This window comes from Rhyacophila brunnea, unplaced genomic scaffold, assembly GCF_057557595.1.
Source record: "Rhyacophila brunnea isolate RB1 unplaced genomic scaffold, BYU_Rbru_1.0 scaffold_17, whole genome shotgun sequence".
Lineage (NCBI taxonomy): Eukaryota > Metazoa > Arthropoda > Insecta > Trichoptera > Rhyacophilidae > Rhyacophila > Rhyacophila brunnea.
Window position 1 is genome coordinate 34,363,400 of NW_028232827.1, and position 27,139 is coordinate 34,390,538.

The 27,139-nt window shown below is 33.4% G+C and overlaps 1 protein-coding gene across 1 annotated transcript in view; it reads left to right on the forward strand.

Annotated features, from left to right (window-relative positions):
* LOC147073996 (uncharacterized) overlaps nucleotides 1-27,139 on the forward strand; it is a 67,886-nt gene that overhangs the window by 30,822 nt on the left and 9,925 nt on the right. The window contains exons 5-6 of the mRNA XM_085944271.1: nucleotides 1,988-5,297; nucleotides 22,203-22,428. Of these exons, the coding sequence (XP_085800397.1) occupies nucleotides 1,988-5,297; nucleotides 22,203-22,428 (3,536 nt within the window). The remainder of the gene's footprint in view (nucleotides 1-1,987; nucleotides 5,298-22,202; nucleotides 22,429-27,139) is intronic.

Sequence of the window (27,139 nt, forward strand, 5' to 3'; positions counted from 1 at the left end):
ACAAATTGCGTTCCAAAGATTTAAAAACACTGCGTGTAAGTATTATATAGCGTAATCTTTTTTCATGTGATAACCCATAAAATATCTGAAAATTATTGACAAATGTCGTACTTTTCGCATTTCTAGCAGGAAGTGTAATTTCGCGAACACATTATTCTGAAATTTCAGAAGTTACAAATTTTTGTAGCGGAACTTAAAAATACAAATTATAATCTGTAATAAAACTATTCCCTATTGGCCAATAAAAAAAGGTCAATAAACTTTGTGTTTTCCAACACGGAAACATGAATACATCATTTTATTCTGTGCAGTGAACTGTTTCAATGAACAGATGTCACAAACGAAAAATTAAAAATCCCTGTTATCTAATATATTCACCCTGTAGCGAATTTATTTCTAAACACATTTAATACCTGAAATTTTCAAAAAATGCCCTAATATAGTGTAAAACAAAACATTACCAAGTACTTGTTCTAACACGAGAATTTCTCGTGTTTGGGCAGCAATGTGTTCAAGGTGTGAAATTGAATTAATTTCAATAATCAACAATGACCTCAAAGAATCCTCGAATCCGGCATAAAACATGGACCACGATCTTGCCTAAGAGCCGGGCCACACCGGGCGACTTACTCGGGCGACTTGCAGGCGACCAATGAGGCAGCCAATAAATAATAATGATGAATGTACACGCAAGTTATGCAAAAAATACGTTCTCTCCGCGGCGTGGCTGCCCGCGAGGCCGCGACTGATCGCCTGACCAGAGAGACCGGGAGACCAGACCGAGCGCAAGAACGAAATTTTACTGATCGCCCGACTTTATTGCTTGCGCGTCTACTGGGCGACCATGTGTGGCATGGTCCATATAACTGCATACATCGGTCTGGTCTCGGCGACTGGTCTCGAGACTATAGTCCCCCGGTGTGGCCCGGCTCTAAGTGTAATCTTAAAGATAGCTTTATAATGAATGTCATGAAAAAATAGCCTAATAAATATCGTTAACCATTGATGTCAAGGGAGCCAGTCCACATAATCATAAAGCTGAGAAATCGGCGCACAAAAATTTTGTATGACAAAAAATTTTTTTTATTGAACTTTTGTGTATTTAAAGATGGAACGGTGAAACTTTGAACATAGAACATAGAATATATTTTTTGACATTATCTTTTTGTTATTTTGAATGAATAACTAAAAAAAATAGTATTTTAGATGTGTGATCACTGAATATTGAAATGTTCAGTTTGCACACTCATGTGGTAGACAAAAGAGTTTTGTGGCTCAAATCCATTGACCACAGCATCTTTGATGGTTTTTAAATCCTTTTGTGTACTTAACTCATTTTTGCCAAATTGTCACTTGACTCCCTTTTCATCTATGGCGACGATGTACATAATGTGTTGGTACTTCTCGTAATTATTACATGATTGCTATATTAACGGTTTTATTTGCCATTAACCATAACTGATGAACAACATACCATAATCATATCATAAATGGAAATAGTTGAAAAGAATGTGAGATCATAATAATGTGCATAAATTACAATATGTGTTGTCTACTTGGAAATCTCTCAGCAATTTGATATTGTACTCATCTACATTGTCTATGAATTTCGTGGTCGCAGATTCTAAATAAATGAAAAAATAAAATGATTTGACAATTGACAAATAAATGACAACCACATTCATACTTTAGACAGATGGTTTCATTGCAGTACTATCTGATTATATTTTCATCGTAATTAGTGGGAAAATGTGTAGTTGTCGTGAAAACTTGTTGCACATGGCTGTTTGCATTTCACGCTCAGGACGTTTTGGAAGGCTGGTATCGCGGCGGCTTGAACTACTGTTGAAGGTGACAAACACAATACGCTTGGTCGCTATGAATTCTGTGCATTTTGACAGATGAGTGGCGGGAACTATTTAATCTACAACCAAAGCCGACCATCTTGCCTTTCAATTTTGTATTGATAATGAATGTTTGTTTTTAGTTATCGACTAAGAGATTGTCTCAACGGAGAGGTAATGATGTGGCACACACTTCTGCTGATATGGATGCGGCATCCGTTTTGATCGACCTCTGCGCCGACGTTCCGGGCACCACAACTTCATCCGTTGCGGCAGACGCTGCCGAAAGCCTGCAGGCTGCTGTCAAAGAACCCGTTTCAGCCACTGTCCCGACTACTGTTGCTGCTCCGATGACTATAACCGAACCGATGGAGAAATGTTTTAATAATGTCTCCTCACCAGTAATAGCTGCGCCTGAAAAACTTGACAAACCAGATTTGCTTACATCAGTTTCCAAAAACTTGGCTGAGAGCATTGTTACAGCAAAGGTTGATAACAAATCGCAAATTGTCTCACCAGATGTTTCTGCAGTTAAGGGTAAAAATGACAAAAATCTGCCGCCACCAGAAATTGTAGCAATAGTTGATATATCTGGTGATGATGATGATGACAAGAATTTTCAAGAAACTGTTAGCGCTCAACTTGCAGCTTCATTTGAAACAGCTGTTAAGAAACTGGAAGGTTTACCTGACAAAAGTATTTCGGACGATTTAACTGAGAATAAAAAAATAGATGCTTCGCCACAAATCATTGCAATAATTGATTTGTCGGATGATGAAAGTATTGATGCTGCATCTTCTACTGGAGAAATCGTTCAAAATTCAGAAAATTTAAGTGATCTACGTAAAAAAAAAATTGAGAAGGCTATCGTCGAATCCGTATTTTTGAATAAGTCGATCACCGCTGACATTACAGATTCGTCAGGATCATTTTCTGTTGAGAAAATAAATAAGACATCTGAAAAAATTGCGATGCTCAAACCTGGTGATATTGAAGTAATCAAAGGAGATTCTTCAAAAGGTTTGGCCATTCCTGATAAATGTGAAACAATTGTGGCATCAAAATTTGGTGGTCATGAAATAACCAGCGAAAGTGGTAACAGCGATGCAAAATCTACAAATGATGAAGTGAAGGCATCTAAACCGGTCGAGGATTGTATCAATAATATTTCTGAAGACTTAACTGAGAATAAAAAAATAGATGCTTCGCCACAAATCATTGCAATAATTGATTTGTCGGATGACGAAAGTATTGATGCTGCATCTTCTACTGGAGAAATCGTTCAAAATTCAGAAAATTTAAGTGATCTACGTAAAAAAAAAATTGAGAAGGCTATCGTCGAATCCGTATTTTTGAATAAGTCGATCACCGCTGACATTACAGATTCGTCAGGATCATTTTCTGTTGAGAAAATAAATAAGACATCTGAAAAAATTGCGATGCTCAAACCTGGTGATATTGAAGTAATCAAAGGAGATTCTTCAAAAGGTTTGGCCATTCCTGATAAATGTGAAACAATTGTGGCATCAAAATTTGGTGGTCATGAAATAACCAGCGAAAGTGGTAACAGCGATGCAAAATCTACAAATGATGAAGTGAAGGCATCTAAACCGGTCGAGGATTGTATCAATAATATTTCTGAAGACTTAACTGAGAATAAAAAAATAGATGCTTCGCCACAAATCATTGCAATAATTGATTTGTCGGATGACGAAAGTATTGATGCTGCATCTTCTACTGGAGAAATCGTTCAAAATTCAGAAAATTTAAGTGATCTAAGTAAAAAAGAATTTGAGAAGGCTATCATCGAATCCGTATTTTTAAATAAGTCAATCACCGCTGACATTGCAGATTCATCAGGATCATTTTCTGTTGAGAAAATAAATGAGACATCTGAAAAAATTGCAATGCTCAAACCTGGTGATATTGAAGTAATCAAAGGAGATTCTTCAAAAGGTTTGGCCATTACTGATAAATGTGAAACAATTGTGGCATCAAAATTTGGTGGTCATGAAATAACCAGCGAAAGTGGTAACAGCGTTGCAAAATCTACAAATGATAAAGTGAAGGCATCTAAACCAGTCGAGGAATGTATCAATAATATTTCTGAAGATTCGAATGATGTAATTTATGTTGAATCAGATCCCACTAGTAATGTGATTGATCTCGCCTCCGATGACACCTCTAACGGCAAAATTAAATCTGATCGTACTCCTACAGAAGAAATAATCACTGAATGTAAAAAATTGCCAGAATGTAGTCCAAATAAAGAAATAAATGCTGTCGATACTGGTGTTTTGGTATTGGATTCCAGAAATATTGTTGAATCTAATGTCTGCGATCACAACGGGAGTGTTTTTGAAGCTGGTGATTGTTCTACCGCAGGTTTCAATCCTGAAATGACTAACAAGATGACTTCAAATAGCTCAACCAAAGTTAATTTAGAATATTACAGCGATATTTCAGAAGACTCTTTTTCAGATGAGTTTGAATCGAGACCTGTAACTGAATCGACAAATAATAATCATATTTATCCGGACAACTCCAGTACGGCCATCGCTAAAGTATCGAATGTTCCACAGTACGAAGACATCTCGCAGGACGGTTACGAGTCCAGCCCGATAAAGAAAAATATCAATTTAACAGGTGTAAATGACGATATCGGAAAGATTTTGAATCACTTTATTGACGATCGTAATACTAGAGTTAATGCTCCAGAATTTGCAGTTTTTGCGCCGATAACTGTATTAGCCAGCGATGCCGATTCCGGTACTCTGGAACAGTTGAACACATCTAAAGAGCCTGATATATCTAAACTGTCGATAAATGAAGATATATTAAAAACAATTGATGCTCATAATGCGTTGAAAGCAGTAATATCTGCATCTGAAATTGATGGCATGGCCAAAGATACCAGAAAAAAATATAGTACAACTGTAAATGTTGATTTGTCAGAAACTGCAGTTACTCCAGTTAAAGCTTTTGAAAATGCCGCATCAGTAACGAGTGTTACAGCAGTAGAAAATCGTGATACATCTGAAACTGCCATTGTGCCAGAAACCAAGCTTACTGCAAGTTTAAATGCAAATATCCCCAGTATCGATGATAAAAGTAACACTGACGCCTTTTCTGAAGTAGAAAAGGGTAAACAGACAACAGATTGTGTGTCTCACAATGTTGAACTCTGTAAACAAGCACAATTACTTAATAAAGTTGTATCACCGATTGTGGATACAGGATGTTTACCATCACTTAGAGAAGGAATTGTTGTTGTACCAGAAACGGATTTGACAGTTCAAACTGATACGACTGTCATTACGGCAATTAATGCCGATAGAACATTTACCGATGTGACTGTTGAAGAAGAAATCTTCATAATGGATCCTGCTACGTTGCGAGAGCGGGAGATTCAACAGTTGACGATCGGAATGGACTGCTCGGACTCTCAGCACGGTAAGCCACGGCTGTTGTTATTATTTCATTAACACGTTGACTGCGTATAAAATAGGTATCTCATATATCACCGCATTACTGAGACACTGTAAAATCAGTAATTTTAGAAACCCTAAAACTTGGTCAAATTAAAAACCATCATCAATTTTTACCTCTACAAAAATTACTGAAAGTTCATAATATAATGATTACAATACACTACTATAGGTACTACAGTATGTATATTTATGATTAATAATTAACTATTTCTTTTATTCAAGGAATAATTCACAAGATTTAAGAATATATCATTCTGATTATGGAACATATATAATTTAGAAAAACACTTTCTGAGAGCATATATTATAACCAATAGAAAAAATCTTTTTTGAAAAAAGTAAGCCAACCCGACGGGGAATCGAACTCCGTATCTCCCAGGTTTACGCCCTGATCCGCTAATTATAAGCTTATAAATACTGATCTAGTCATCATATTAACCCTTTGATTAGTATCGCCGCACGTATGCGGCGACACCGTAGTGATCCAAATAGAGTATCGCCGCGTATGTGCGGCGACACCGTATCATTCGAAATTTTCAATAATAATAGATAATAATAGAATAATTTCGATGTAATTATTATTTACAGACAACACAAATACATTTATCATCAATTTTTAGATGTTATTATAAAATAAATATTTGTTTCTAGTGAGAAAAAAATACGTAAATAAACGCAACTATTACGAACAAAATCTAATTCCGTAAAATTACTACATCCCCTTTTATTCTCTTTTAAAAAAAATTTAAATTCTACCATCGGAAACAGATGTTCTGTCGAAGATTCCAGGCCCAAATTGGAAACAACTATGTGTTCAAAATTTTATAAATTATTACGAAAATATTTTTTTATGCATAGCAATTTCAGTTTTCAGTTCTGTTTGGATCCCAAATATGTAGAAATTCATTTATACATATCGTCACCGTTCAGGCAAAAGTCACCAACCCTAAAAACATAGTTTTGAGATATCGCAATTTGAAAGTTTGAAAATGCAGGAAAAATCAGATTTTAATGTTTTTAAGGTTTTATCTACATTAAATTATCTTCTCATGTCTTCTTAATAATTTCTTTAAGGTCCTTTTACTTTTTGATGCTAATTAAAACATCTGGGAGGTTTTGAAGGAGGCAAGGTAGCTCAATTACAGCTTGGTGACTTTTGCTTGTTAAAAATCTGAACAATGTTAGCCAAAAGAAGGATCAATAAAACTCACCATCCATAGTATAGTGACTTTTGCTTGTATATTTATAACGAAGGATTTTTTTTTTATAGGGTCAATAATGTCTATTCACCTATGATGACTTTTGCTTGTTAAGATTTTATCGAAAGTCATTTAGTGAAAAACAAATAATTCGGATTTAAGCAAAATTTTACTAACTAATGTACCGTGGTGAGTTTTGCATCTTAAAGAACATAATTTTACGCTTCGGGTGACATACTCAACTCAAAACTGCCATTTTCAGGGTTGGTGACTTTTGCCTGAACGGTGACGATATAATATGTCTACAAATTATTATAAAAAATATTATTTTCAAAAGTTTCCAATACAGCTCTATTTTGTTTACATTTAGATAACCAAACGCGGCGGCGCGACAAGAATAAGGGCCATACATGTCGTCCCCTTATTGCAGAACTAGCCTAACTGATTTTTAGACATTTTACAGGAGAGCACTTTTAAACTTTATTTCGTCATTAATTTGAAAACTGTAAATGGGCATTTTCGCCAAAGTTTGTACATTGCGTTTTTGGCATGTCCCATGACTTTGATTGATTTTTTCATAGTTATTATATTATAAAATGTTGGAAAGTTATGTACTTTTAACATGCAAATTTATTAATTTACTCTATTCAATCAGTTAAATACAACTATCTGACCTGTATATATTTTTAATTGATTATTTAGATCGAAAGGTAGTGCGTTTTTACCATGTCCCACCCATAAATTCAAATAAACAAAGTCTGATTTCGTCATTAATTTTGAGTGTGTAAAATTAAATTCGTAGTGTTTTCAACAGCTTACATTATATATTTTTGGAAAATATATAGTTTTTTCGTAAATTTGTACCAATATTGAAAAAAAATCACGTTTAAAGTGTGTCCCAGGATATTTGAAAAAGTGGAACTCCACATTCCGTTACCACGATTTTAGCATGAAGGCGAAAAATTTTCACTATAAATATGTTTTTTTTTAATGTAGCAACATTTTTGTATAACACTGATCGCCATGTACACTTTAAATTGTTGGTGTGTGTCGGTATCGCTATCGGAACAGGTTGCTTTCTGGGTTGGTCATTTAAGAAGTTCCACTACTGTTACCACGATTTATAAGGTAAGAAAACACATATTTCTATTTCACATACTACACATATGGAGCTTATCTTTCATACTACAGATATATTAAAACATATCGCAGGTTTAACAATAAAACTAAGCTAAATTTTGGCTTCAAACACTTCTGAAACAGAATCCGTTACTTCCACTCCGAAACTATATTGGTGGTAACGTATATGTGGAATGTAAAAGTAACGAAATGGCATGCATAAAGTTGGGTTTACAGTGTGTGTTTAGTTCTTCATAGATTATAAAAAAAATTATTTTGTCTGTTCGTATGAAAAACAAAAATATTTTCATTAAAAAATATAAAAAATAACCTGACTATAATATAATAATATAATAAAGATTAAAAAAGTATGTGATATGTCTGAATACGCAAAAATAGCGCACATAAAAGTATGGAGATAAAAAAAAACAACAGAAGGAAAAGAAAAAACACCAGACTGAAATAATTGCGAGACAGGCACTGGCTCTGTCATACTCTTTCTGTTATACGCCACCAAAATTTTAAAACTTCTCCATACATTTTAGGCATAGAAATTTATAAAAATGTATGAAAAAGTATTTTTTTGTCACGTTTAACAGAAATGTGTACTCGATTAGATTTAATACCTAGAACTGTAGGTATTCACGAAATGTCAGAAAAGTACGTCTTGATTACAATCAACCTGTATAGCTACATTTTATGTTGATGAATACAATTAAATTTCAAGACAACATAAAGTCGAACTTGGTTATTACGAGGAAGATGGGACCGACTGAATTTGCTTGTTATAAGCGTTACTCGTTATATCAGAGAATAGGTATTTTTAAATGAGCATGTCACATTACACAAAAAGCCGAAAATAAAAAATTTGGAAACCATCGTAAAAATCCCCGAAACGAGCATGGCATTCATAAACTACAAAAGAAGTTGTTTATTGTAATTAACGCTGGTAGGTACCTACGGACTTCACAAACCTTGGATTTTTCAACCATATGCGTGGATACTTTTTTATTATTGTCGGTGAAACACCAATAAGGTAGGTACTTAGACACTTTACTAGTGTCATAAACGTAATCCGACCCCGGCGGCATCCTGTCCAATCGGATTTTATTGCTTAGGGTCGAAATGTTTTAAAACGGTCGACACATTAACAGTATTTTAGCTCGGTATATCCGATAAGTTGCTCGTTATAACAGTGAAAGAATTAAATGTATGGCGAAAATCATAAACCAATTGTCAACAAATGTTTCGTTATTACATCCGAGATCTCGCTATGTCAGAGATCGTAATAACCGAGTTTGACTATAATTATTTTCGTAAAAGTTATATACTCCGTGCCGCGCTAGGAACTCGCGTCTGAATCCCTTGCTGATTTTTTTTTTCATATATTGTTAATTTGCTTAAAAATATTTTTTATCTGAGTTACAAATAATATAAATGCCAAATAAAGTTATGGTAATGTATAGTGTGTCAAAATTATTACCTACCTTATTTTACAAGTATTGTGAAATTTATTATAAAATATGTCTATTTTAGTGATTAAGTTTGATTTGTTTTGTTATTTTGACGCACGTTGAATATTTATCTGTCTATCAAAAAATTCAAATAAATTTCATAAAACAAAAATTTGTTTTTATGGTAACATGTAACTTAAGCTTTACAAATTACACTCCGTTACCATTTCGTTCCATTCCGAAAATGTCCCCAAAAAAGTTGAACGTTAACTATTTTTCATTTGATTATTAAATAACGAAACTTATTTATTTTTCCAATAAAATTTAGTAAAAGTGATTATTGTCTTTAAAAAAATAGCAGAACGAACATTGATTGGTTTTTTCAAATACTAAAGGAAAAATGCTCTGCCATTATAGACATAGGGTAACGGAGGGGAACGAAATGTGCCCAAGAATTAAAATTCAATAATATTTTTTGACTATTTGTAGTTTTATTTTGAAGTGTATGGTTTTTTTAATCTAATAGAGCTCTTTTAAGTGATAAAAAGTGTTTCATTCATGTTTTAAAAGCTAAGTTTCGTAGTCACGGAACGGAAACTTATTATGCCCAATTTCATAATAAAAATGATATAAATATTGTATTAATCAATATTTTGCTGAAAAATTGCTATCACCAATTCAGCAATAGAACAAGGAATCTGCTAGCTATATAAAAATGGTTAATTTGAGTGAAAAAATAATATTACCCAAATTTCAAACATGTACAAACTTTGGCGAAAATGCCCAAATGCAAAAAAATTGATTTAAATATATGATAATGCATTGGTTAAATGCTTTGTTTATGTGAAAAAAAAATACAAAAAAGTATATTCCGTCACATATTTTATGCAGATAGACTACTTTTGCACTACAGTATTTGAAATCAGAACTATCTTATTTGAGTTAAGCTTGTTCTGCATAACTATTAGGATATGGTTGTACTACAATAATTCAGATCAGAACTATCTTAATTGAGTTAAGGTATTTGAATGCGAACATAAGGCAATAAAAAACCTTAAGCGCATTAAGAAGTTAGGCTAAATTTGTATAGCACTACAAAATAAAAATTAAATCTCAAGACATAGTTTTTTTATTCACAAAATCTACCAAACACTTCAACGAACATAGGTACTTATAATATACTGTAGTTATTAATGAAAGTTAGAGTTCAAGAAGTTATATAAATGAAAAGGCAATAAAACCTTTTACTCATAAGCATTATTTTTAATTTAATCACTGTCGGTTTCATCCTTATTCACTTCTTGTGGTGAGGTGATCAGTCCTGTATAGAAGGAATGGTAGTCAACAGGGATTATTTTCTCCCGGCAAAGATACATTAGGTCACAATGTTTTAGCTTAGCTATTGGTATGACCGAACTTCTTACTGGCATCAATTTGAAGTCAGTTATCTTTTAAATTAGTGGTCTACGACTACGCTCAGCTGTATTAACTGGTGCAGGCGAATCTTCAAAGTTGTACTCGATTTGGAGTGTGTGTGGATTTTCTGGCATATCTGAGATTCGTTTTATCTTTTGCCAAGAAATTTTGATTCCACGTTCATCCTTATCCCAATTTTTGGTTGTTGATTTCAAGCAATGTAGGCGTAGGGTCTCTTCCTACATGCTGTCGTGCTATTGAATACCACTAGCTCGGCGTATATACTGGTATTTTCTTGGCAGCCCTTTTAATAACACTATGAATCGAATCAACTTCATTCTGCGTGTGACCTTTTCTGAAAAGATATGTGTTATTTTATAAGAGAAATTGGCCGCACAGAACATGTACATACAGTACATGAAATGGATACAATTTTTTCCAGCACGATTATCTGAAAAAAATATGAATTCTTTTATCCTTTCCGATACCTGTTGTTTGATGAAATCAAAAACACAGCTTCCAAATTTCACACACTTCTCTCATTCCAATTGATTCATAGAACAACCAAATTTGCATGTTTGAGGAGAGGGTTCCTTCATTTGACGCTCACATATTACATTGTTTTTCCAGTTTATAAATTCGTTTCCAGAATTTCGCTGCTTTTTTATTACATTTCTGCGCCACAGAGCTTCATTACGATGTCTTTTCCTAGTCTTTTTTTTCCTGCTTGACTTGAGTTAATCACCTCTAGGACAGGTGCTGAAAGTCGATTTACAATATTACCAATACCATTTGATGAGTTTTCATCACTGTGTGATGATAGTGAATGCTGTGGTGGTTCATAGTCTGATCCACTGTCGGTAGAAAATGGGTCCACTTTCCCATCATTATCAAAAGAATCAGATGTCGAAAGAACATCTTGATCATCCATAAAATTATTGCAAACCTTGTCGATGGTTACAGAGTCTGAAAATATATACATCATTGAGCTAATGTGCGGGATAGAAGCAAATTGCAGTTCTTATTTCAGTCAAGAAAGTGTTTATTTTTGTTGTAAAAGTGAACAATAAAACTCATAATTACCTCGTTGTTCTAATGTAAAGTGGGCCACTGTGGCACTGATTTCTCCTTCGTTATTTGGAGTCAGCGGGATCAATCGATTTGGTGTTGATTGAACTCTAGTCATGCCACTGATTTCGGTAGAAAATGTGTTAACTATCTCATCATCATCAACCGAATTAGATGTGGAAGGAGCCACTAGATAGTCCATAGAATAATTGCAAGACTTGTCGGTAATTACAGCATCAGCGTAATTACGTTGGCAGTTGACATTGACAGCGAACTAGTACAAATAAATCCTAACTGCAATAGAAAGAGGCGATATTGCCAACGTGTAGGTGTACTTTTGCGTGCAGAACTAGCTTAACGTCAGTTAGGCTAATTTAGTTCCAAAATATTTTTAAGATTGAATTTAGGCTTGGAATGATCTAAGCTGATAACTTTTTTTTATATTGATAATTCAGATACGCCTGTTCTGACTACAAATAGAGAATCAAAAAAGGAATTCTGTCAAATAAAAAAAAAATCACGAAAAATCAGTTAGGCTAGTTCTGCAATAAGGGGACGATGTGTCCCACATTTCAATTTTTTTCACACTTGTTGACAGTTTGATTGCTTTCGGGTCATTAGGTATCGTTGTTTCAATCACTCAAGAGAGATTCAAATATTATGCCGATTTTAGGTAAACCTCACCCTCTGCACAACCCTTAGCAAAATATTTAGATATTATTTAGTTTTTTGCTTGAAGTCGGATTGCATGCATTGAAATTGGATCGCGATAATAATTATTCGATATTATTTATTTTGTGATTTTGCCATTTTATATCTATTTTTTACTATTTTTATTACACAATATATTATAGCGGTGTTTCCCAACCAGTGTCGCGAGAGCAAAGTATAGTAAAAGCAAGGTCAGTTGTTCTCAACATTTTATAAAAATATAAATTTTTATAAAATATATATTTTTATAAAATATATATTTTTATAAAACTATATTACTACTTGCATAGTAAATTATGGGCAAATAAATTGAGTGATTCTCAACATTTCATAAAATGTTTTTTTTCTAAATAATTTTACCTCAGACTTTTTTCGAATGATTATTTTTAAACCTATTATAATTATTTTGATTGTATAATAAATTTAATTTTCTACAATTATTATTATTATACTTACTATTCTTATTTTGGTTGGATAGTAAAATATTGTGAAATAAATTCAGTGGTTCTCAAGATTTTATAAAAAGATTTTTTTTTCTAAATTCACCTCATATATTTTGTTCCAGCGATTGATATTCTACTATAATTATTTCGATTATATAGTAGACTATAGCAAACCAGCGGTTTCCATTTTTTGTAAGTACTTTATTTAATTTTTTTTCAAATGTTTATTATTATTCTGTTCTAATTTTGATTGGATATAATGAAATGAATTTAGCGGCTCTCAACATGTTATAACAAGAAATCTTCTTCTTAGTGTATCTCACATTTTTTTTCATTGATTGTTATTTTGCCCTGCTAAATTTCAATTATGAAAAAGTTGTTCCTGTCATTTCAAAAACCTCTAATAAAATTATGATAAAGTGTAAACAATAAATGCATAACAATGATAAATAGTGTACTCGTGCAAGACAGAAACTGTTGAACAGACTGATATATTTCAAGTATCTACCTAGGTAAGTTTATATAATAAGACTTTGTCTATACCTACTTTCTTTTGCAATATATTGCAATATAAAAATATTCTTTTTGGTGTTGAGAGTCAGAAAATATGTTTTACTATATTTTACTATGTAAGAAAAACAAGAGTAGCAAGTGTGAGATAAATTTAGATAAAAAAATATTTTTATAAAATGTACTGCAATTGATTTACTATAGTTTATTACACAATAAAAATAATTTTTATGAGACCTAATTACCATTGGGAAAAGTGCGGGATAAATTTAGAAAAAAAATCTTTTTATATAAATTGTTGAGAACCGCTGATTGATTTACTATATAGTTTATAACGCATTCGAAATAACTACTATATAATATAATAATTACCATCGGAATAAGTGCAAGATAAACTTTGAAAAAAATCTTTTTATAAAATGTTTAGAACCACTGAAATTGATTTTTATTATGTAATCGAAATATAGTCATAGTATATTACCGCAAACACTGTCTTTTTACTTAGCAGGGCAAAATAATAATGCTTGAAAAAAATTGTGAGGTAAACTGAGAAAAAGATTTCTTGTTATAAAATGTTGAGAACCGCTAAATTTATTTCATTATATTACTATCCAATCAAACTAAGAACAGTATAATTATATCTAATCATTTGAAAAAAAAGAAATTTCTTGTAAGTACAAAAAAAAATGGGAACCGCTGGTTTGCTATAGTGTACTATATAATCGAAATAATAAATTATAGTGGAATAACAATCGCTGGAACAAAATATAAGAGGTGCATTTAGAAAAAAATATCTTTTTATAAAATCTTGAGAACCACTGAAATTATTTTACAATATTTTACTATCCAACCAAATTTAGAATTATAAAAAATTAAATTTATTATGCAATCAAAATAATTATAAAAGGTGCAATAATAATCATTCGAGGAAAGTCTGAGGTAAATTTTTTTAGAAAAAAAACTTTTTATGAAATGTTGAGAGCCACTGAATTTATTTGACTATAATTTACTATCCAAGTAGTAATATAGTTTTATAAAAATATATTTTTATAAAATGTTGAGAACAACTGACCTTGCTTTTACTATACTGTGCTGTTGCTGCACTGGTTGTGAAGCACTGCTATAATGTATTGTGAAATAAAAATAGTAATAGTAGGTACATAATAAAAAAATATTCTAAAAACTTTAACCCAAAATAAAATACATAATAAAAGAAAATCTTCAAAATTAACTCACTCTCGAGATGTATATTCTAAATATTTAACTCACTAATCAAAGGGTTAACTATCATTGTGTTTTTTATTATTTATTGTTGATATGAGTTTAATTACCGATTAGTAAACATAGATGGATTATATTTAATTGTCAACATAAATCATGAAACATTGTACGTAGTACGTCTTAATTGAACTCAGTTATGTTAATTAATACAAGGTGTCATGATTGCATTAATATATTTGGAAAGTTAAAATAAGTATGTACCTCCCCTACATTGTAATATTTAGTTTAAAATTTAAATAATCGTGGTACGAATCTGCATTTTTTCAAACGGTTGGCTTTCAAGTAGTATTTTCTTTTAATGATACATTATGTTATCTAATCTAATCGATTACGTAGGAGTTTTATTAAATACTTTCTCAACAAAACATCGTTTAATATCAATTGCCATTCATAACACTTTATTTAACTTATTTTGATCGATCTATATAACTCCGTCCGATTTAACTTAGATAAAATAATAATTACTATTATTTATGCTAGTTTTCATATTTTAAAACAATCATATTCAATAAATTAATACGAAGTATGTATATGAGAGTAGGTACTAGATTTTTAAAAACCAATTGATATTTTGTTCGATATTATACCTACCGGATAGCAAATGTTAATCCCATCTTACGAGGGTGGGTCAATAAGTCCTTAGAAAAGCCGACAGGTGGCGCGGCTAGTACTGTAAGCGGTTTGTTTTCATGCAGCGGCACTACCGATTCAGTATGCTGCGAAGTTTCAATCAGATTGGTCGGGTTGTTGTGTGTTTCTCGTACATTTAAAAAAAAAATTTGCTTGTTTACAAAAATGGAGAAAATTGAGTTTAGAGCTGTTATTAAACATTTTAATATAAAAGGGTTAACAGCAAAGGAAATAAAAAATGAGTTGGATTTAGTTCACGGCACATCTGCTCCTTCACTTGCAACTATTTATAACTGGTTAAATGAATTTAAACGTGGTCGTACATCAACAAAGGATGAACCACGCTCAGGACGCCTGTAGAGGTGACTACACCAGAAATGATCAATAAAATCCACGATATGGTGTTAAGTGACCGAAGATTAAAGTTGAGTGAGATAATTGAGGTTACAGGGATCTCAAATGGTAGCGTCATTTCTATTTTACATGAAAAATTGGGCATGAAAAAAATTTCTGCAAGATGGGTGCCGCGTTTTCTCACAGTCGACAATAAACGCAATAGGGTGGTGGCCTCTAAAGCCCTGTTGTCGCTCATGCAACGCAATCCGGATGAATTTTTTCGTCGCTTTGTGACTGTAGATGAAACATGGATACACCACTATACTCCCGAGACGAAAGAACAGTCAAAGCAGTGGATTGCGAAAGGCGAACCATGTCCAAAGAAGGCGAAAACCGTAAAATCAGCTGGTAAGGTTATGGCTACTGTATTTTGGGATGCACGTGGAATTATTTTTGTTGACTATTTGGAAAAAGGAAAAACAATAACAGGGGATTATTATGCATCTTTATTGGACCAGCTAAAAAACAAAATTGAAGAAAAACGGCCTCATTTAAACAGGAAAAAAATCCTCTTTCATCAGGACAATGCCCGTGTTCACATATGTTTACGATCAATGGCTAAAATTGAAGAATTGAAGTTCGAATTGGTCGACCACCCACCGTATTCGCCAGATTTAGCCCCCAGTGACTTTTTCCTTTTCCCAAACTTAAAAAAATGGCTAAATGGACAACGTTTTTTTTCAAATGAAGAAGTCATCGATCGGACAAATGCTTATTTTGAGGACCTTCCGAAAACTTATTTTTCTGACGGTTTAAAAAAAATTGAGATACGTCTAACCAAGTGTATTGAGCTCCAAGGAGATTATGTTGAGAAAGAAAAAAAAAAATAAAAAAAAAACTGTTTTAATGTTTTTTTCTAAGGAATTATTGACCCACCCTCGTATATACAATATTTACCTAGATTCTAGACAACAATAAATGCTTCATAAACTGACTATTATCATACACGTTTTTCAGTACAATTCTATTGAAAATAATAGATAAAATAAGTTTTCAAAAAACCCGGCCTAATCTTTTCTTTTAGGTGACCGACATGCAATAATAATTTATAATCCACAGAGCTTGTTTTCGAGAAATATTCAATGTACAATGTAATAATAATATATATCCTTTTATATTATTGCAGAAATACTATTAACACGTTGGACGTATTTGTTTATCTTTTGCCGAAGTCATATATTATTACAATGAGCTTAAGTCGGTCCCAATCCCAATAAATTAGTAAGCCTCTCGGAAATTCTCACTATTTCTAAGTGTAATAAAAATGATTTTTTTCACTTTCTTAAAGTCATAAATATTATTCCGTAATTAGTGAGAATTTAACTAAAAGAATAATAAAATAAACTCCCTTGTATTTGCTAGCTAGGTAAGTCATTTCTTTTAAATAATAAAATATTTTGTAATTTAAACATGAAAATACTGCATAGTTGTTATTATCTATCTACAAGACTAATTTAATCAAAATGTGTCATGCTGTACCGAAAATAAAATAATGTTTTGAAGTTAAAACATAATATTATAGTAAATATATATAGTATATATATAATATTATATTATATATAAACATCCGCCTATAACATCGTGGGTTCCGAGTTCAAATCATGGGTCTGAAAAATAGATGCATATTGTTTTTCAATTTGTGCTTGAGAGTATGTACCTAATAGGTTGAGCAAGCGGCTGACATCCATTTCTCGTAAAAACAAAACCTGTTTATATAAACCTCCAATCTGTGGGGGGCCATTATGATCTCATTAGGATCGGACATGATCGGATATTTTAGGTGGGTACGTTTTTAATTGCAAAACAATTTGTTCTAGTGATAGGTAATAATATTTAATTAAAAAATGTCGGTTTCTGCTGGGTATTTATTTAAATTAAGTTTATTTATAATTACATACTAGTTTTTACTCATCTAAATAATTGAAACGGTGAATTATTATAATGATATATCCGTATCGTTTTCTATTGGATATTTCTTTTATATCAAATAATAAACTTAATAATTTCAAACTTAAACATTACCTACAACATTGTTTTTTGGGTATCTAAGTAGAAGAGTAATTAACCGAAAATAGTCGAAGAAAGCTTGTGGAGGTCTTTATTTTGCGGTGGATTGAAATTGGCTGATGAATCAAAATTAATATTTAAACACTATTACTGAGTAGTTTTTTTAAGTACCTACCTATATTGGTACAAAATAATTCTTTTCTATTTTGTTTGTTTTATATTCAATAATATAATATTTTCATATTCGAACACTAGTACTTAGTGTTATACTAGTGAGTAGCTTTTTAACTAAAAATGCATTTACCTACTGCAAATTCCAATATTTTTCGAAGATAAACCAATATGTTTTTCGAAACTAATGTGGTACGTCAATATAAATCATGCCGTATATTTGGATCTCCGTTAAAGACTGTTATAGCAAGTATAACAACCTTATTCGTAAAATAAAACGCAGTACACTTTTTTTATTGATATATGACTATACTCCTTAATGTGGTACGTCAATATAAATCATGCCGTATATTTGGATCTCCGTTAAAGACTGTTATAGCAAGTATAACAACCTTCTTATTCGTAAAATAAAACGCAGTACACTTTTTTTATTGATATATGACTATACTCCTCGGATATTTATGTGAAGACAAATTTGGTCGATGCGATATGTAGATATAGAGCACCATTGTCGAAAACCTAACTTTGTCAATTTTTATGCTAGAGACCTGAAATTTTTACAGGACATGCACAAAAAATATGATATTATAAAAAGCTAATAAAACTCAAAACGCTATTTTCAGACTTATAATTGTTTTTCTAGGGCACATCGATATGTTCATTTATGATTAAGTCCAGGGATTACCGAACTTTTTTGGTTCAAGATGCACTTGGTGAATTAGGATTTTTCTACAGTGCCTTATATCCAAGGTCAACTTTGTTTTAATTAACCCTTTACTGCATGATTTTTTTTTTTTGAAAATTTTTATTTTTTCTTGGTGTCAAAATGCCTTGTGAATGTAGGAAAAATAATAAAAAAAATATTTTTCGAAAATTTCATTAAATTTTGTATGTTACTGCGTGGTGTCAAAGATTTACGACATTTGGAAATCTTACATTTTAGTATGACAAAATACAAAACCAAATGAAAACAATTATAAAAAACTAATGCACACACCTTATTTAATGTGTAGATATTTTTATTCAACCAATTTCAATCTTCTGTATATTTTTTTTTATTTATTTACAAATGCGGATTTTTGCATACATACGAATTCGTCAACTGTCAAAGCAGAAATGCAGAGACTATAATGCAGAAATGCTTTATTTCTTGAAATGTCCAAACAAAATCGGTAAAGTAGAATGTTTATGGTAAAACAGTTTTCTAGGCATCGAAAAAGGATAGTATTTGATAATTTACACAGATGGCATTGGCTATATCGAAATAGTTTGAAATGTCGCAAATTTGCGACACTATGCAGTAAAGGGTTAAAATAAAACAATACATTTCCACCAAGGATTGACAATTAACACCTTAAAAGAAAATAAAAATGCACTTCTTTTATCATACCACACCTGAGGGCGCCATAGTACAGAGTTTGTTAGCTCCTCATGCTCCTCAGCTAGCTGGCTCATGAAATAGTGTACTTTATTACGATTTATTGAATATTTTTGTATGCCAGGACTCTGAAATCATTTCGAATTACGAAATTTGAATTAATGGTATGGTTTTATATGAAAATAATGTTCAAGGGACTTTTTTTTGCGAAAATTTCAAATTACGGCGAATTTTGAATTATCCGTGTTCTTATTAACGTGGTTCTACTGTATCAATAATAGGTAGGGACTTACCTGGGTCTAAGGCGTAAAACCCACTTAACGCAGCAAGTGGGGCTCTCGCGCAAAATTTCACAAGTGGCGTTTAAATCATCGAAAATACAACGTAATCAAATACGCCAGCGCACACTGGATTTGACGACGCATTATGCCCGCCCGCCCCATGAGTCATCGTTTTTTGGCTTCTCGGCGATACGAATGAACGAAAATACAACGTAGTCCATTCATTGAACGCGGCGAGCAAAATCACGCTCTGGAAGCGTCGTCGATCGACGGGCGAGAAGCCATTATTTAATAACAGAGAACTCATTGCTTAATTTTATTGCGTGTCCGATATTTCGCTGGTAGAATAATGTCATCGTGAATATTAATTACAAGACCCGAAATAATATAATATTTTTATTGCTTTGTTATGAGAGACGCTGATAATAATAATTATTTTGTGCTTCTTGGGTCCCTTATTACATAGGTGAAGGGTAATGCGCGGGTGGGAGGGGGCCTACTCAGTAGTGAGCGCATCGAGCGCTTTTTTGGTGGGCTTTATGCCTAAAGGGTAATAAACGATTCGGTTTGGCCTATTTCGATGGACAGATGACCATATACTACTTATACAGTCTCCAATTTTATTAGATTCAATATGAATATTAATTCAATTTTCATAGCTGATTTCGGCAAAATTCATGAATTCAAGAATGAAAATCTAACCTAACTTAACCTAACAAGTAATCCAGAGTATCGGCTATTTTCAAAATTTGTTTGCTGCTGGCTTCCTGTAAAGTGTGAACCGACAGGAACCGTGTTTTATTTAGACATGAATTTTATGTCAGTACAAAGGTTGGACGGTCTTTAATATACGGCCATATATTTCTGATACAACATTTCACGGTGAAGTGTTGATACCGGATGAAGGTCGACCCAGGAGACCACCTCAAAGGACGGACCGAACCATCAACTTTCCCATAATACCACAGCCTACGTCCACTCTTCGCGGAACCCGCCTCCTCAAATCCGACTTTCAAATTCATCAGCGCTCTCGCCACAACACAGACGCGGTCTGTCGAAAACGGCCACATGCGATTAGTCAATCCGTCGGTAAAACAGAGGTTCGCGACCGATAGACGAACATGACACTGCAGATCGTGACAGTTGGATGCGTGCGAAAAGCTCTCTCTCGCCTCGGACGCCAAGCCATAAGCATCTCCATCTCCAGTCAGAAAAAACCGCGTCTACAACCCGCCTAACGACGATATAATAAACTCCTGCCAGCATCCACAACGTGCGTTTCTCTCAATTCCACCCCGCTTCTGCCTGCTAGTGATACGGGCTTCACCATTCTCTTCGACAGAGAAAGGCCGGTATCAGTGTGATGAGGCGAACTGCATATGTACAAGTTTACGGACATGGGATTACTAGCCAATGTAAGGAATCTCCAACTTTCAGTTAAAATGTACTTTCACTTACTAATAATTTGATAAACCATTTTTATTATTCAACAATTAATGATTCACAAGATTTGAGAATGCAACATTCTTTATTGAACATACCATATTCCTAAAGCAAACTTGATAAAGTGAATTGGCCGGAATTCGATGGATACAAATTCAAGTACTGTCCGGTATCATTTTTTTCAAGATTTTGAGGTTTTGTTACTCAGATGTTTCCATAGTATGAATGATATTCGATATCACGATGCATTGTAAAAATATTTTATTGTCACCCATTACCTGATTGTAATTCACTGTCATTGTTAGTTGTAGTCATATCATCATCAGAATGAGTCTATCCACTGCTGGATGAAGGCCTCTTCAAGCTGCTTCCACTTCTCTCGGTCCTGTGCGTTGTGTTGCCACGTACTGCCGCAGAACTTTATCATTTCATCGATCCAGCGGGCTCTAAGTCGTCTACCTTGCGGACGTTTTGTACCTCTTGGATACCAACTGGATGACTAAATTTGTCCCAACGATTGTCTCTTTGAGCTATGTGTCCAGCCCATCTCCATTTGAGGCTTTTAATGAACTCTATTACATCGCAAACCCTTGTCTGCTTCCTTATCCACTCATTCCTCTTTTTGTCCTTTCGCATTATGCCCAGCATGCACCTCTCAATACCACGTTGTGCTACTCTAAGTTTCTGGATCTCTCTTTTACTTAGGGTCCATGTTTCACATGCATATGTGATTACGGGAAGCACACACTGGTTGAACACCTTGCGCTTCAGGAACAGTGAGAGGTCACTTTTGAAGACATTATTCAGGCAGCCAAAAGCACTCTAGCCTAGCTTTACTTTGCGAACAATTTCATCAAATATACATGCATCTATATTCTATAGACACTTGTTATCCCAGATAGATGTTGTTTTTCACCTGTTCGAGCTGAGTGCCATTGATGAGGATCTCTTTTTGGCCCACAAAGCAGTTGAACATGACTTTAGTCTTTGTTATATATATTTACAAACCTACTTTGTTGCTTACTTCAGCGAGTTCCTGCATTCTGCTTTGGACGTCTTCTGAGTCTTGCGAGAAAATTATTGTCATCGGCAAAGCGCAGATGACTCAGGTATTCTCCATTTATGGGGATCCCTTTGTCATTCTAGTCAAGTTGCCCGAATAAGTCTTCAAGGGTAGCTGTAAATAGTTTAGGTGAGATTGTATCACCTTGTCGGACTCCTTCGCTGATAGGAAATCTGTTTGTATTCCTGGAGCCGCTCTATAATTTCTCTGACGACTTGGATATGGTCCATAGTGCTGTATCCTCCTCTAAAGTCATATAATTAGTATAATGTTCTCAAAATTACTTGGTACTTTCAGAATTACTGGAGGCTGACGTCAGCACACTCATGGTGCAGTGGTTCATGATGATATCGCATGTTCGAGAGAGCCGCGGCAAGTCACTCTACAAGGTGTGTCCTATGAGTACGTCTCCGTGGCATACACTCAAAACCAAGTTTGCGAGCATCAACGTCACGTTTACGGAAACCGATCTCATCGAGAGATGGAACAAGATTATTGAAAGCACCAAAATCTCTGCCGACAGGTAAACTTACTAATCATATTCATAATATTATATATTAAATCGTGTAAAGCATATTTTCCAATATTTATAATATGAAACCACTTCCGTTTTCGTTATTCCAATTTTAAAATTTATTATTCCAAAAATTTGATACTCATTTTATGCAAGCTTTGGAATTAAAAAGAAACAATAGAATGTTCCATCTACTGTCACTTGGATACAATCTACTTTTATGTGACAATTAATTCTCTAATGTCAGGAAGCGTCGGTTTTAAAACATATGTTTGTTTATTGATTGCTACAAATTTTAAAATCTATCAAATCTTTCTGCTGGCATTGGATCAGCAGAACAACTTTTCTCCCTCAAAACTTTAAAATGTATTTTCTTTGTCGTCTGGGATACATAAATTATGTGAAATATGAATTATTAATAGTGATGGAATAAGGTATGTTCCAGTATTTCGAACCAAACGAATCAAACTGTTTCTGACTGGACATTCAGATTTCGGACGGTCTGGCAGAAATTGTGCGGGAATGCGATTTCTGACAACAAATTATTGTCAGCAGTTCCTTTATTTAATTTAATAATTTATTTAATTATTTAAATAAATAAAATATTTATTTAATTTAATTTAATAATTTATTTGTCTTTAAAACAGCAACACATTTATTGAAATGTCAACTTGTGATGAAATTTAACCTGTTATAGCTCGTCGTCAACAAGAACACAAATTTAATTGCCGTATTCATTTATTATAAATGTACAAAATATATACCTACTTAGTTCATGTATAAGACAAAGATTATTAAAAATTACTTTTGTCCGAAGCTTTTCCAAATCGCCCACTTGTTTTATAATTTTTATGTCGGCATGATGTGCTACAATCGATGGGTAGTATTAAAAATTTAGTGAAATATAAAACCTGATCATTTCCAGTTGATTTAACACAGTGAATCAAACTAGTTGCATATAGAATATGGCTGGAATTAAGGGATAGTAAAAACAAAAGTGATTTCTTGTTCACATGAAACGGGTAAGGGGAATTGGGAGGTATGGGACAATTTTATTAAAAGTTGAAAATGAAGATGTCCTTAATGGAATTTATTCAAAATAATTACAGGATTATTACACTAATACCTTACACAATTTAACTAAATAATTTTATTTAAGTTATCATGTATATTAAATGACTTATAAGACATTTTGGTAGAATGTCGACATTGTCCCATTCCTCCCCATAATGGGGTGGTATGGGACAGCTGTGTAGGAGGTATGGGACATACTATGAAATTTAAACTGAGTTAATTAACTTCACCAAAACGATAAAAATCTTATTTCAAACGCATATATTTCTTTCATTTTTTGTGTACCACCATGTTTTTGAAGTGGTGGCAACACAAAAACCACATGACTCAGTGCTACCAAAAACGATCTTCCTGAATTGGAAAAAAAATCTTGAAAAAAAAGAATGACTGACCTACATAATGAATAATTTTCTTTTCACCTTCAAATTTCTTTGACTTGTCCCAAACTTCCTGTACACACATTAAATGACAAAAGTCACAGGTATAAATAATCTGCTTATAGGTCATGTAAACATAATCTGTAAATATATGAGCCATCATCATAGTTTTTAATAAAATTTATAAAATAATTTTACCTTTACTCAGCAGTCTCCCAGAAGGATAAATTATTCACGTCAAATTTTACTTTTTATGTATAAAAACGAAGAGTAATGTTTCTTTCGGTAACACTTACAAAACATCTACTATAACCAGTGGCGGCTCGTGGATATTATATCTGGGGGTGCTGCGGTTGATTTAAAATAAAAATAAATGTTTATTTGGATTATATTTTACTTTTAACTTCAAAATTATTAAAATTAAACATAAGTGTTTTTATTTCATTATAACATTGATTATTGTCTTTTTTCCTTGAAAGATGATGGTCTATCACCTTTTAGTTGCTCTCGATATCTGTCGTGACTCGCGTGTCGATTCTAGCTCAGAGCCGCTGTACCCGACAACGTTAGCAACACGAAAATACTGCCACAGCGGCAGTACCAGACTAAGCGGCGAGCCCCGCTCCCCGCGCACCTCCTTCGCCTATTCGAGTATATTCTATCGAAAATGGTACTGCATGAATTCACAGGATGCATCACTTTCATTGCAGTGTATGATAATTATTATTGGATGTATCGGTGCGCGGGTGAGCTTAACACGCTTCAATAATATTGATATTTTCATATAATATACATTAATTTATGTATATTATAATATTAAATTTTTCTCAATTTGCTTGGGGGTGCTGCAGTTCTGCATATGGACGAGCCACCACTGACTATGACTGAATTTTACACCATGCGGACAACAACGACATCTTTTGACAAACATAAGAAGTTATAAAGGGCACCAAATTCAAAGTTATAGGTACTGTCCCATTCCTCCTGCGTCCCATACCTCCCCCACCAGTGGCAGCCGGTGATTTTTTGGATTGTAATTTTTGAGGTTGCGCTGGAACTTACCTTATTGAAAAATGAAATCAATTCGGCGTTTTTGATTTGACAAAACGTTATTGACATTTGGGAAATTACCTGTATATTTAATATTTTTAATGAAACATGATGCGAGTTACTTAAATCTTTATTGGATTAGTTTTAAGAAACGATTGTATCTCTTATAGTAGATAAATACCTCTTACTTTTAACGGAAGCCATCTTATTCTATATAAGTACATTAGGTATCTTTAGCGATTTGTACAAAAATTTTCTATATTAAAAATAACCGACATCATTTTGCGTTTAGTCAACACACAGGATAATGAAATATTAATTTTCCAGTAATGTGGTAGGTAGAAAAAATATTTTTATCTTCACTGATTTAAATTGGAGTACACGTAAATCAAAATATCTTACCGACATTGTATTTCTTACCGATTTTAAATTTAGAAAATAATGAATTCTATTTTTTTTAGTTTTACAGGCATTTTACATACGAAATTGCTAAATATGATACTAAACATAATTTGACTGTGAACAGTAAGCTGCAGCGTCTATAATAACAAACCATAATTCAAATCTGTAATTGCTCTCTACTCAGACCAACATGATGTCATTTTACCCGGTCGGCGCACGATATTCTGGAACTTACGCATGGCAAAAACGATTAGCACGGTTTAAGTTGTTTTATAATGGCTTTAGTTCATACTAAGCTTTGGGTTCATTTTAAGTAAACTAAATATATTGCCGGGGCGCAAATGATTTCAGTGAGGATGACGTATACGGTGCATAGTGCCTGTATGCCAATATGGGCACATCGGTTTATGGTTTGTATTACAATAAGTGAGCGATAATATTAAAAACCTTTGAAGAAAAAATATGATTTACGATGTTGAACGATGTTTCATAGCAATGCAAGCAGTGCAGTGCACTTGTATGATGTTAGACCAGCCGCCGCTGCTCCCCACTATCCCCTACTTATGAATAATACATATTAATTACTACTGTCTGACAAGAAGATCTAGACGATAACCGGAAGTCGCTGTAGTCGAAGTGCGATTAACTAAATGGGAGGGGTTTGTTAGTTCACAGTTTTAACACGTGGACAACTCGTAGATAACCGGTAGTTGCTGTAGTCGAAGTGCGGTTAAAAACAGGAGGGGTTTGTTAGTTCACAGTTTTAACACGTAGACAAGGTCTTGTTTGACAATAAGCTATGATATACGAGGGTGGGTCAATAATTCCTTAGAAAAAAGCATTAAAACAGTTTTTTTTTTTATTTTTTTTTTTTATTTCTCAACATAATCTCCTTGGAGCTCAATACACTTGGTTAGACGTTTCTCAATTTTTTTTAAACCGTCAGAAAAATAAGTTTTCGGAAGGTCCTCAAAATAAGCATTTGTCCGATCGATGACTTCTTCATTTGAAAAAAAACGTTGTCCGCTTAGCCATTTTTTTAAGTTTGGGAAAAGGAAAAAGTCACTGGGGGCTAAATCTGGCGAATACGGTGGGTGGTCAACCAATTCGAACTTCAATTCTTCAATTTTAGCCATTGATCGTAAACATGTGTGAACACGGGCATTGTCCTGATGAAAGAGGATTTTTTTCCTGTTTAAATGAGGCCGTTTTTCTTCAATTTTGTTTTTTAGCTGGTCCAATAAAGATGCATAATAATCCCCTGTTATTGTTTTTCCTTTTTCCAAATAGTCAACGAAAATAATTCCACGTGCATCCCAAAATACAGTAGCCATAACCTTACCAGCTGATTTTACGGTTTTCGCCTTCTTTGGACATGGTTCGCCTTTCGCAATCCACTGTTTTGACTGTTCTTTCGTCTCGGGAGTATAGTGGTGTATCCATGTTTCATCTACAGTCACAAAGCGACGAAAAAATTCATCCGGATTGCGTTGCATGAGCGACAACAGGGCTTTAGAGGCCACCACCCTATTGCGTTTATTGTCGACTGTGAGCAAACGCGGCACCCATCTTGCAGAAATTTTTTTCATGCCCAATTTTTCATGTAAAATAGAAATGACGCTACCTTTTGAGATCCCTGTAACCTCAATTATCTCACTCAACTTTAATCTTCGGTCACTTAACACCATATCGTGGATTTTATTGATCATTTCTGGTGTAGTCACCTCTACAGGACGTCCTGAGCGTGGTTCATCCTTTGTTGATGTACGACCACGTTTAAATTCATTTAACCAGTTATAAATAGTTGCAAGTGAAGG